Here is a 13747-nt window from a genome sequence, read left to right on the forward strand (position 1 = left end):
AGGAATAGATGGCTGTCCATGAATGCTTACGTAGTTTTTCTCCTGCTCGTAAAACTCACGAGTTCTGCGTAGCAACTCCAGTGCCTGGCTGTTTAGCGGCACCCCTCGACGCAAAGGATTGTCACTAGGTGAACGAAGTCTTTTCGGTGGGATTTTCCAAGTACGTAAACTCACAACGTAACAAAAGTCACAACGATATAGCACACAGTACAACGAAAACACGCGGTAAACAACACACAACTCACGTTGTATACACATTCACTAAACAAAGCCGGCAACGCGGGAACTTTGACGTCACAGCACGTGAGTAACAGCAGTGCTCACTGCACTGTGATTGGCTGGCGCCCCACGCTGAACGCCTAGCGCCTATCGTTCTTCACTTGTTACTCTGTTACGCTGCCAACTTCATACGCAAACGTCAAGTGCAATGTTTCAACGGCCCGGGTATAGATGCCCTTTGAGTCTGCCTATGAAATTAAGTGGTCAGCGAGTCTGACTACTATGCAGAGAAACGGGTTTCAGTTCCAGGTATTTCTAGGGATATTTCCTTGGTGGGAGCATTAGAAAGGGTCCACTCAGCCACTTGTTGACAACTGAGGAGCTTCTTGAATGAGAAGTGGCAGCTCCAGGGTAGGAAAGCTGACAACGCAAGCAGTGTCAACACCTTGCCCGACCACTACCGCATCCGAGTGACGCCATATGGCAGTGGATGACACGGTGGTTGGTTTGCATTGCGTGGTCCCCTAGACGCCATCGCCGGGTTTAGTTCTTATCTTAGGATGCTCTATGATTAGCGCTTCTATTACCAGTGCAAGTTTTGAGTTTGCATGCCGCCTTAGGAAGCTACGGTTATCTTCACTGTAGTAAGATTTGTTGATTTGTCTTATTAATTACCATTAATAAGACAAATCAACAAATCTTACACAGTGAAGCTAACCGTAGCTTCCTAAGACGGCATGCAAACTAACTTTACTGTTAAAATTTAATGTAAATACTCTTCATAACCTATAAGCACTTTGATTTAGATATTTCTTCAACAACCGGAAAACATACCGAAATTAGGATGCTAATTATCACCAATAATATTCAATGCTTATGTCTACTAACGACAAGCATTAGATTGTACCAGAGGAGCCAGCAGCAGTGAAGATACAATTAATCAAGCAGACTTGCTTCGCCAAGCACAAAAACTGAGCACAATCTGAAAGACTTGGCAATAAATTGAAAACCAAAAATTCTTTATTGGGCTGCAGTGGTTAAGAATTATTTTTTTTAACGGGATACCACTGAAAGACATACGAGAATTTACTAGTTTAGGAAGCAAGACAACATTTGACGACAGGAGTAGAAGAGAGAGTGTTTGTAGATTAAACCAAGCATAACTGTGTTCAGTAGACACAGAAAACTAAAACAAAGGAAAACTAGAAATCAGTAAGAATCTACAGGGTGTTTCAAAAATGACCGGTATATTTGAAACGGCAATAAAAACTAAACGAGCAGCGATAGAAATACACCGTTTGTTGCAATATGCTTGGGACAACAGTACATTATCAGGCAGACAAACTTTCGAAATTACAGTAGTTACAATTGTCAACAACAGATGGCGCTGCGGTCTGGGAAACTCTATAGTACGATATTTTCCACATATCCACCATGCGTAGCAATAATATGGCGTAGTCTCTGAATGAAATTACCCGAAACCTTTGACAACGTGTCTGGCGGAATGGCTTCACATGCAGATGAGATGTACTGCTTCAGCTGTTCAATTGTTTCTGGATTCTGGCGGTACACCTGGTCTTTCAAGTGTCCCCACAGAAAGAAGTCACAGGGGTTCATGTCTGGCGAATAGGGAGGCCAATCCACGCCGCCTCCTGTATGTTTCGGATAGCTCAAAGCAATCACACGATCATCGAAATATTCATCCAGGAAATTAAAGACGTCGGCCGTGCGATGTGGCCTGGCACCATCTTGCATAAACCACGAGGTGTTCGCAGTGTCGTCTAAGGCAGTTTTTACCGCCACAAATTCACGAAGAATGTCGGATCTGAAAAATGGGCCAATGATTCCTTTGGAAGAAATGGCGGCCCAGACCAGTACTTTTTGAGGATGCAGGGACGATGGGACTGCAACATGGGGCTTTTCGGTTCCCCATATGCGCCAGTTCTGTTTATTGACGAAGCCGTCCAGGTAAAAATAATCTTCGTCAGTAAACCAAATGCTGCCCACATGCATATCGCCGTCATCAATCCTGTGCACTATATCGTTAGCGAATGTCTCTCGTGTAGCAATGGTAGCGGCGCTGAGGGGTTGCCGCGTTTGAATTTTGTATGGATAGAGGTGTAAACTCTGGCGCATGAGACTATACGTGGACGTTGGCGTCATTTGGACCGCAGCTGCAACACGGCGAACGGAAACCCGGGCCGCTGTTGGATCACCTGCTGCACTAGCTGCGCGTTGCCCTCTGTGGTTGCCGTACGCGGTCGCCCTACCTTTCCAGCACGTTCATCCGTCACGTTCCCAGTCCGTTGAAATTTTTCAAACAGATCCTTTATTGTACCTCTTTTCGGTCCTTTGGTTACATTAAACCTCCGCTGAAAACGTCGTCTTGTTGCAACAACACTGTGTTCTAGGCGGTGGAATTCCAACACCAGAAAAATCCTCTGTTCTAAAGAATAAACCATGTTGTCCACAGCACACTTGCACGTTGTGAACAGCACACGCTTACAGCAGAAAGACGACGTACAGAATGGCACACCCACAGACTGCGTTGTCTTCCATATCTTTCACATCACTTGCAGCGCCATCTGTTGTTGAAAATTGTAACTACTGTAATTTCGAAAGTTTGTCCGCCTGAAAATGTACTGTTGTCCCAAGCATATTGCAACAAACGGTGTATTTCTGTCGCTGCTCGTTTAGTTTTTATTGCCGTTTCAAATATACCGGTCACCCTGTATATAGACATTTATGTGAAACGTGGAAAGAACAACAGAGGAAGCGCCAAGCAGAAATATACTATCGGAGGAAAAAATAGTGCACCTGGATAGACGACGTCGATTTTGATCCGACTCTGGGGTATGCCACCTGGGTAATAGTAAATGTTCAACATCGTCAAACAGCAGACAACGTAGTGTCATGGCTAGCAGAGCACCATTTCTGCCTACGTTTATACAGGGAATGCTCACAGCCAGAAGGCTCACTTGTCAGTGTATTGAAAACGTGTGAAGCAAGCAGGAAACCTCGCCACGGAGACTCACTCGTGCTTCTTACAGCCAACTTAGCGAGTTCGAAAGGCGTCAGATTGTCCCGATCCCAATAGCTGGATGGTCCTATCGGAGAATTGTCCCACAGGTTGGACGTGCTGCGTCGGTTGTGCAACGATGCTGGTATCAGTGGTGACGTGAACATTCTCACACCCGCAGACGATCACCCATCACAGTCGCCAGCCAGGTTTGTCGTATTGAAAGGGCAGCAGTGATTGATTATACACCTACCATTGCACGAATAGAGGGTTTGTGAGCCCAGAAGTGTCCACACGAACTGTTGCGAACCTGTTGTTAGCAGTGGGACAATCGGCAGGCACGCCTTTAGCCCGTCCACCACTCACGCGGCAGCATCGACGTGCACGGCTCGACTAGTGCCGTCAGAGGAGTACTTGAAATGTGGAATAGCGTGCTGTGGTCTCGTTTCAAAGGAAAGTTTCGAGAACATACCTTCACCGAAGAGTCAAGCAGTATATTGCTCCCTCCTACGTATATCTCGCGAAGAGACCATGAGGATAAAATCAGAGAGATTAGAGCCCACACAGAAGCATACCGACAATCCTTCTTTCCACGTACAATACGAGACTGGAATAGAAGGGAGAACCGATAGAGGTACTCAGGGTACCCTCCGCCACACACCGTCAGGTGGTTGCGGAGTATGGATGTAGATGTAGATGTAGAACAATCTTGACATTTTCCTGAAGCGATTTAGGGATATCACAGAACATCCAAATCAGAATGGCCGGAAGCGGGTTTCACCAGTCGTCCTTCAGAATGCGAGTCCAGTGCGCCAACCACTGCGCCACCTCGCTCGGTGAAGCAGGAGGTGTGCGGTATGCCTAATATACTCATTCACATGTCGAGCGCTCCGGTTGGAACTGACCCGGCTAAAGTTTGGAACATTATATTGTGTTGCGTCCTACAGAATAAGAATGAAATAAAATGACATAACACAAATTATTTCCCCAAACAGGATATTACGGATTTAGTTAACAGTCGCAGAACGCGCCATAGCTTTATAATGGTTGAGATAATTACACAGCCAGTTAATCGTGCTATTGCGTCACACATGAAGAAATGTCCGGTGTAAGTGAGCGTGTATAGACCCCATAAGAGGCGGCGGATGAGCTGAGCTGATATTCTTAGTAAGCGACGCTATAACTGGGACAGGTGTTGTCAGTTGTGAGTGAAACCGTTTGTGTGTGTTGCAGGAAGTGAGCGGGTCCCTCAGGCTGATGACCGGCCGATCGAGTCGCTCTTCGGTGATGGGCAGCGGCTCTGAAGAGATATTCAGTCTTGCCTCAGACGTCGAGTCTCCGCCGCCTTTGCCAGGTGAGCGCTGCCCAGCAGTTTCATTACAATCTCTGATAATCATAAGCTCGTCCCACAAATTTCTATCATGTGCTCATGATATTTCAGAACAGCAGAACCCACCGAAAGTAATTGTCTCAAAAACTGTTAATGCCACTTGTATATAGGGCACGAAAGCTACTGATCTGTAATAAGTAAGATTGAGAACAGCCTGCGAAAGAACTGAGAAATGGCATCACTAGAATGAGATACAGGAGTGAGATTACAAAGAGAATATTTCTCGGATTTAACACAGTCTGATTTGAAATTGTAGAAATAGAGTTCTGCAATGAGTAAACATATTTTTCTTCTTTAACAACTATAGAGATTTCAGTGAATTTTTGGTGTTAGCGGGTTCCTTCTAAACTCTGCAGAAGTCCTTGATCCCAGTGGAAGTGACAACCTACCTGTACTCGTCACAGCATCTCATCCTAGTGCACTCCATTCAAGAGTTATCTAAGACTGCGCCAACAGAAAGTCCTGCCGGGAATCCATAGAAACCAAAAGTGGAGACCAACCCCTGGCCTTCCAGCAACCTGACATCCTTCATACCACATCCTTCCTGCAGCTGAATGTGTGACAACCTGAGTAAAGCTGACCACTTTGCATCCTACCTCTCAACCATCTCCTTCATCCCTGATAACCCTCATTCTGTTTACTGCCTGTTTCCTACTATCCATGAACGAACAAACGCTGCTGTCCCACCCGTGACCCCCGGCTTCCAGTAGTTGGACAAAACACCGAAACACAATTAAATACACCAATCACAGCACATGACTGAAAACAAACGCTCCACAAAAAATGCAATACTTCCCATAGTCATGACTGCATTACTTATCGACACCTCAAAGAATGCCCCCTCTCCTTTCTAGTCACCCTTGCAACCCTTTATACCGCTATGCTCTTCATATGCTACTATCCTCAACCATGGAAAACCTCCAAAATCCTACTTTTCCTAAAACCACGTAAAGCTCCTAGTGATACCCCCTTCTACGATCAGCCTCACCTCAGTGTTTAGCAAGGCCTTCGAAACAATCCTCTCCCAATGCATCCAGCAACACATGAACAACACCATCTCATTTCTTTTAGTCAGTGTGGCTTCTGTCCCAGCTACTCCTCTGATGACTAGCCTTTGCACGTAACCTATCTCTATCCCACTAGCTCAACACACGTAAATCCACTACTTTTATCTCTCTCGACCAAGAGAAAGCCTATGACCATGTTTGGTCTCCTTTTTAAACTCCAGTCAAGAGCACTTCTAATTAACTATGTCGGCCTTCCCGCACTCTTGCTATCTAACCATCCATCCTTTGACATTATTAACAATACTTATTCCCGCAGTTTTCTTTCCACTGCATGATTGCCCCAAGGCTCCATCCTCTCTCCTCTCCATCTCCGCTGCACTGTCGATATTTCGAAAACACCCTTATCAGCCCGCCTCCTTCAGCGAGCTTATGACATCAGTCTCCTTGCCCTCTTCGGTATATCCAGGAATCACAACGATCTCTCCAAATCCATCTCAACCATTTTACCTTCTCCTGTAAGGAATGGCCCCTACAGATTAACCTCTTCAAAACGTAGGCAATAATTATGGGTCTAACAACCCGCACCTTTCGTATCCTTGACTTCTACCTTACCATTTATGACCATCCTATACAGTTAACTAATACGTTAAAGTATCTTGAACTAACCATTGGTCAACAGTTAACGTGGTAACCTTCCCTACTTACCATCCAGAAAGACGAAAATAAACTAAAACTTCTAACAGGGCGAACTTGAGAACTACATCCGTCCACTATCCTCTAAATCTACAAAACCTTGATCTGTCCCATACTCTCCCACGCAAATGTTGCATGTATATCTGACCCAGCGGTCCGTTTTACCAATATGTCTAAAAGAGTTAACTTTCCATCCTTCTCCATCTCCGCTTAAGCTTGGATCCATACAGTCCAGTGCGTCACTGAACTACTGCAGCAAACAACTTCCATGCGATCAGTTTAAAAACGTATCGTCGACATATCTGAAGAAGCACTCCATGAAAAATGAGCTATGGCTGGTGATAGTGGCGAAGTCATGTCTGTTTTATAACTTTTTGCACCGTACAACAGATAGGTGGCCGTGAGTGTGTGACGAACTAACTTAAATATTACAGCGGGGAAATGAGCGGCCAGTAGTCTTAATGTTTCTTCAACTGGCACTTTTATAAATTGGGAGACCACGCCGAGGTTGGCCATAGATTTCAATTGGGCGTATCTTCATCTGCTTGGGACATCTACAAACTTTTAAGAATTTTTAATATGTTGTATTCAGTGGCCGAGTGCAGGTGCCAATTTGACGTGGCAAGTCTACTCAGAAATTTTTACCCCAAAAGTATGTCGCGAAAGACTTCGTAGCCAATTATCGCTCTTCTATAAAAGATTCTCAGAATTATCCACAGACTAATGTTCGTGCAGTTCCCACCATTCAAAGAGAGATCGCCAACAATTTCTTGTGATCAAGTACCTTTGCTTACATATGGTCACGAAAATCGAGCGCAGTCTTCACCCATCCTCTGTAACTTTACTGCAAAGTAAGTCCTTTGCAGCAACTGACGAGGATTTCTGACAGTTCCTACAGCATGATTCAGAGCATGGTGGTCGATACCGGTTGGTTTCTTAGGCTTTTCACAGCTATTTGTAAATTTTGAGCTTTGCTCCTGCATCGAATTCACAGTAACGTGACTAAAGCTGGGTCTGGGAATCAATTTGATCACATACTGTTGGCTTGGTTGATTTCTCACAGAAAATATGTTGTGTCTGCACTTGATAATTTCGCCTAAAGTCATAGGGAAAAACAGATCTTAGGTGACATACTGCAATGAAACGAATTACACATTTCTAGCACCTTTGCGGACAGTTAACAGATTGTACTGAATGTGTCTTTCTTGGTACTGGTAATATTAGTCTGGTATTTCTTTTTTGTGTGGTTTTCCTGTACGTGTACTATGTGCTTAGTAAATAACTGTACAGTGTACAGCAAAGGATCCGTTGAAGAATACTGTTACATTTCCTTGGCGAGCAAAGAAAGAATCACAATTTGTATGTCTCCTACGTGCTATCCCTTTCTTGCTATTGCTACGCAAGATATGCGATGGAATCAGCACAACTGTTGCACTATGTCCAACACGATCTCGACTCCATGAAACCATTTTGTTCTTCTCTCAAAATTCTTTCACAATAGGAAACTAGTTTAATTTTGATAATATTAGTAAAAATTCTGCAGCCACTATTCAGGACAATAATTTCTTTGTGGTTCCCCAAGTCTTCTGTTGCTTGTTTTTCTTTTTTGTAGATTTCTATGATGAGAGAATTTGACCAACTTCTAGGTGATTCTTGCCTTGCAAATTAGATTATGAAATGTAAGGAGTGCTATTCACATTAACAACCACGATTTAAACGTCATCTAGAAAAATTATATTACAGATTTACCAGATTCACGCATTATTCGTGAAGTTACTTGGCGTCAATAATATTTATAATAATTTAGCCATGGAGATTAATTTAAATTCTTTTTGTTTTCAGTATTCATAAACAACAATATTTTATGAATTTTAGTTTGGCACCTTGTTATATCATATTATAAAAATAATACAAAATATTCTCGGTTTGGCCTCTTATTTTTAATACCTCTTTTCGGTTTGTAGTTTATTTTATCTGCTTACTTGTGTGTGTTACGATATTCCCTTATAAGCCACTTATTTACACTTATTGCTCTCTTGGAATTTTCATCTCATTTCCTTAGTACACTTTTCCTGTCCTACATTCTCTTTGTGCTGACACTCGCTAATGGTGTTAGTTTCAATACGTTCATGATATTTTCCCATTCTTTTTCCACATCCTTCTTTATAGCTTCATTTAATTCATCTAACGTCTTCTTGTACGTTCAGCTGCGGAGTGGTCATTTGAAAGACGGGCTTATTATGAAGATTCCACTTTTATCTTACCTTTTTTTTCCTTTTTGTGTTAGTTCTATTCTGGCAATGCACTGTGATCTGTTTCTGTTTCTTGTCCTCTGAACACAGCAGTATCTAATATCATTTCTGCTAATTTCTTATTCCATATGACATAGCTAGCAATGCATTATAATCCTCTTACCCCCGTCCAGTCAGGTAAATTTATACTTTCTTTGTGGTTTAAAAAGTGCTTATAGCTTGTAGTTGATTCTGTAATAAGATGACATTGCGATTAGTGACTTGTTCACCAAAGTGTCTTACATTCTGTTCAACTCCTGAGTCACCAATCAGTGCCTAAAGATCTCCCATCACTGCGATGTAATAACTGAGCAAATAACTTCTTGGAAGCTGACATGCAATGTTTCGTTTCTCTTATTATTATCTCAACTGGTGCGTAAACTTCGATCATAATTATGAAACCGCTGCTTATACTTATTCGTAATTGCATTATTTACTCATCGCAAAAGTTATAATCGGTTTCCATCCCATTTAATCACTGCCATCTTAACTTCCTTTGCAGTATTGCAGATGAAAGACGGCACGAAAGGTAGCATAAAACTACGTTATACAAAAAGGCTGAGATACCGTACATGTATTTTATATTAGAACACAAATTTATTACGTTTTTTCCTTTAGGGTGTGTGTAATAGATACAGAAAACATTACGTAATCTTTGTACTATCTGTGACGCAGGGCGAAAAGACAATGGAAACTCTAACATTCAGTAAGTTAACTTTAAAAAGTCAAATTGATGTATATTGTTTTGGTAAACTGTTAGTGGGCTGAAGTATGGAGTAATGTCGGGGGCTCTGCAACACGTTTGGTTTTCACAGCAAAGTCTATGTCTTGTTTAACGCCTCTGGTCCTTTCCCACAGTTAGGTACCAACACGCCTAAGTGATTACCGGAGACATACAAGAGTAGTGTACATCACTGAGTGGTAAATTAGACTTTCATCACTCAAAGCTTGAGACATCTAGTAAATTATATAACGAATAAAAAAATTTTGACCTTAGCGCGAGCATCAAATCAAGAAAGTGAACGGATACTGATACGAAAGATTCCTTCTACTACGACGTGTTGGGCAACTGACGCACTTGCTTATAAACTGAACGTTATGAGAAAAATGAAGACCATTTAGCACTAGACTAACGAATTTACATGGTCGCCTCAATGGCCGAGGTCGCTAACACACGTATTTTCGGTCTCGACTCGTAAGTACGCCTGCTCGCCCTGGTGGTCAATCAAATTTTCACTGCTGGGATTTGGTCGGCATGGTGGAAGAGGTCTTGGCGAAAATTTCTTGATCCCCAGTTTTTGCGGCAATGTCCTACATTATTGCATTATATTCCAAACCTCTCCACAGTGTCACACGAAGTAAGGGCTTGTGATAGATTTGATTGATCCGTCCATCGGATGTGGACGCTAAGCTCGGCGGCCTCTTAGTGCTTTTCGAGAGGACTACGCCATATGCCGACAACAGGTCTCACCCTCTGCCTTCTCTTCATCTACTACAGTACAAACACAACACTGCAGTGTACAAGTAATCGTCACAGACATTCATACGAAAAAGACACACACTTGACAGGTCATAATATGTATGAGGAAGGCAACGGCAAACCACCTCCACAATGACCTCGCTACCAGCGCCGGTGCAGCACTTCTGCATCTGCTCCCTCTACATTCATCTCCTGAGTATGGGAACTTACATTTATTTTTGCACACTTCTCATGTTGTAAAGTGTAGACTTACAGAAATGTAGACTAACAGAAATGTAGATTTACATAAATGATCCTAATATTCCTTAAAGTTATTAAATGAACTTGAGAAACAAAAAGGAACGCACAGCATGAAAATATGTCTAACATAATGCGCAAATATATCTAGTCTACTGTAGCCTGTTCCATTCACTTTGTGTCAAAATATGGCATATAACTATTCTTCTCCTTTGTAAATATATTTGAATTATTTCATGCCGGCCGAAGTGGCCGAGCGGTTCTAGGCGCTACAGTCTGGAACCGCGCGACCGCTACGTCGCAGGTTCGAATCCCGCCTCGGGCATGGATGTGTGTGATGTCCTTAGGTTAGTTAGGTCTAAGTAGTTCTAAGTTCTATGGGACTCATGACCAGAGGAGTTAAGTCCCATAGTGCTCAGAGTCATTTGAACCAATTATTTCATACAAAACACAGCGACTTTTTTTCCTCCTCTGAATATATAGGAGATAATTTATTTTCGTCTTAATATTACTTTTGTTGAGGAATCTTGACAGTAGCACCAACGCAGCTAAATATATTACACTGACGAAAAAAAACATCAAAAATAATTATTGTAGAAAATTATTCAATTGGCTCTGAGCACTATGGGACTTAACATCTGAGGTCATCAGTCCGCTAGAACTTAGAACTACTTTAACCTAACTAACCTAAGGACATCACACACATCCGTGCTGGAGGCAGTATTCGGACCTGCGACCGTAGCGGTCGCGCTTTTCCTAACTGAAGCGCCTAGAACCGCTCGGCCACACCTGCCGCCTAATTAATGTAGAGTAATAAAATTTCGGGAATCCATTTGTCTCGGTAACATATTTAGGTGATTAACGTTGAAATATCACAGGTCAATGTAAGGGCGATATAAGCCATTGAAAATGTTAAATGCTGGTACATTAATAACCGGCGTAACAGACAGAAAGCTGAATGCTAGCATGCAAACGGGCACGCATTGTGTTGTACAGGTGCCGGATGTCAGTTTATGGGATGGAGTTCCATGCCTGTTGTAATCTATCGGTCAGTGCTGTTTGTGGTTGACGCTGGCGTTGTCGTTCGATGATGCCCTTTTGTCAACACTCTGTGGAGCATATTGGGTTACAATACCAGTAAGTGGGGTAGCGTTATCCTGTTGGAAAACACCTCCTGGAATGCTGTTCGCGAAAGGCAGCACAACAGGTCGAATCACCTGACTGACGTACAAATTTGCAGTCGGGGTGCGTGAGATAACCACGAGAGCGCCCCTGCTATCATAGGAAATCGCACCCCAGACCATAACTCTAACAAGGGAACCTCCCCATCGCACCCCCCTCAGATTTAGTTATAAGTTGGCACAGTGGATAGGCCTTGAAAAACTGAACGCAGATCAATCGAGAAAACAGGAAGAAGTTGTGTGGAACTATGAAAAAAAAAGCAAAATATACAAACTGAGTAGTCCATGAGCAAGATAAGTAACATCAAGGATACTGTAGGCTCAAGATCGCTGAGGCCCCGTGGTTAGTATGAGCAGCTGCGAAACGGGAGGTCCTTGGTTCAAGCCTTCCCTCGGGTGAAAAGTTTACTTTCTTAATTTTCGCAAAGTTATGATCTGTCCATTCGTTCATTGACGTCTCTGTTCACTGTAATAAGTTTAGTGTCTATATTTTGCGACCGCACCGCAAAACCGTGCGATTAGTAGACGAAAGGACGTGCCTCTCCAATGGGAACCGAAAACATTTGATCGCAAGGTCATAGGTCCACCGATTCCTCCACAGGAAAACACGTATGATATATTCTATACGACACTGGTGACGGCATGTGCGTCACATGATAGGAGTATGATGTCGACGCACCTAACTTGTACACTTATCGAATGGGTAAAAAGATTCTTCTACCTTGCCCGATTTAGGTTTTCTTGTGGATGTGATAATCACTCCCAAAAAAGTGATGATGGACAGATAATAATTGTCTGAAAATAAAAAATTAAACTTTTGACTCGAGGGAAGACTTGAACCAAGGGTCTTTCATTTCGCAGCTGCTCACGCTAACCACGGGCCTACACTCTCCTTGATGTTGCCTATCTTGCGCGTGGACTACTCAGTTTGTGAATTTTGCTTATTTTTTTCATAGTTCCACACAACTTCTTCTGTTTTCTCGATTGATGTGTTCAGTTTTTCAAGGCCTATCCACTGTGCCAACTTACAACTAAATCTGACGGGGGTGCGATGGGGAGGTTCCCTTGTCAGTGTAGGTCCAGTGTGTCTAGCATGCAGACAGATCGCTTGCGGACCCTCAACTGACCTCCCAGTAACCAACACACTGCCGTCACTGGCACAGAGGCGAAACAGCTTTCATCAGAGTACACAACAGACCTCCACCTTGCTCTTCATTGAGCTCTCGCTTGACACTACCGAAGTCGCAAATAGCGGTGGTTTGGGGTCGGCTAAATGCACGCTACAGCGCCTCTGGCTAATGGCTCCCCTTGAAGTAACCGATTTGTGACAGTTGGTTGTGTCACTGTGGTGCCAACTGTTGCTCAGATTGTTGCACCAGATGCAGTCCGATGTGGCGGAGCTATATGCCAAACACGATGGTCTTCACCTCTCGGTAGTGCCATATGGCCGTCCCGAGCCAGTTCTCCTTGCAACAGTACCTTCCTGTTACCACCGCTGCCAGCAGTCATGTACAGTGGTTACATTCCTACCATTTTTTTCTGCAGTATCGGGCAAGGAACATCCAGCGTCTAGTGGCTCTATTACACGACGTCGCTCAAACTCGGTGAGCTGTTGACAATGGCGTCTTTGTCGCCTTAAAGCTATTCTTGATTAACAACATCTCACAACGTCCAATCCCAAAGGTAACTGACGCCCACGACCGTCACAGAGTGTATTTAAAACAAACCTGATTTGCATCATCGTAGTGGCGCTACGATGAGCGAATGGCGTGGAAACTGAATAGACTACATATTTCAGATGGGGAAACAAACTTACCAACTTCAGTTTATATCGCACAACTCCTTCTTGGTGCTCTGATCTTTTTTCCGTCAGTGTATGAAGGCTGTATGCTGCCCACTCAGTGATCATTAAACAAGTAAATAAACGAACTGATATTGTATTCGTTATTGTTAACGTCAGGTCTTTTTAACATGAAAATAGGGTGGGCCGATGATCTATGTTAGCTACTTGTTCCTGATGAAATGAAACTTTCATATTACCTTTTCAGTTAGCACGGCAGATTAGAAACTTCGTCAGGCGTCTTCCTGAAACTGACAGGAAATTAATGGCAGAGTTAATAGCTTAGCTAGTTTCCAAGAGCAGAGTTTCTGAAATTTTTCAAGTATAGTGGAATCTATTTTATTTGAGACGGTCGATTTCGGTCTAGATGAGACAGGCCGTCACCGGACC

At 43.2% G+C, this 13747-nt stretch overlaps 1 protein-coding gene across 1 annotated transcript in view; it reads left to right on the forward strand.

Annotated features, from left to right (window-relative positions):
- The window catches only part of LOC126298975 (uncharacterized), a 974877-nt gene that overhangs the window by 310182 nt on the left and 650948 nt on the right, over positions 1 to 13747 (forward strand). Inside the window, exon 3 of the mRNA XM_049990596.1 lies at positions 4472 to 4592. Coding sequence (XP_049846553.1) covers positions 4472 to 4592 — 121 coding nt within the window. The remainder of the gene's footprint in view (positions 1 to 4471; positions 4593 to 13747) is intronic.

This window comes from Schistocerca gregaria, chromosome X (assembly GCF_023897955.1).
Source record: "Schistocerca gregaria isolate iqSchGreg1 chromosome X, iqSchGreg1.2, whole genome shotgun sequence".
In the NCBI taxonomy this organism is placed as follows: domain Eukaryota; kingdom Metazoa; phylum Arthropoda; class Insecta; order Orthoptera; family Acrididae; genus Schistocerca; species Schistocerca gregaria.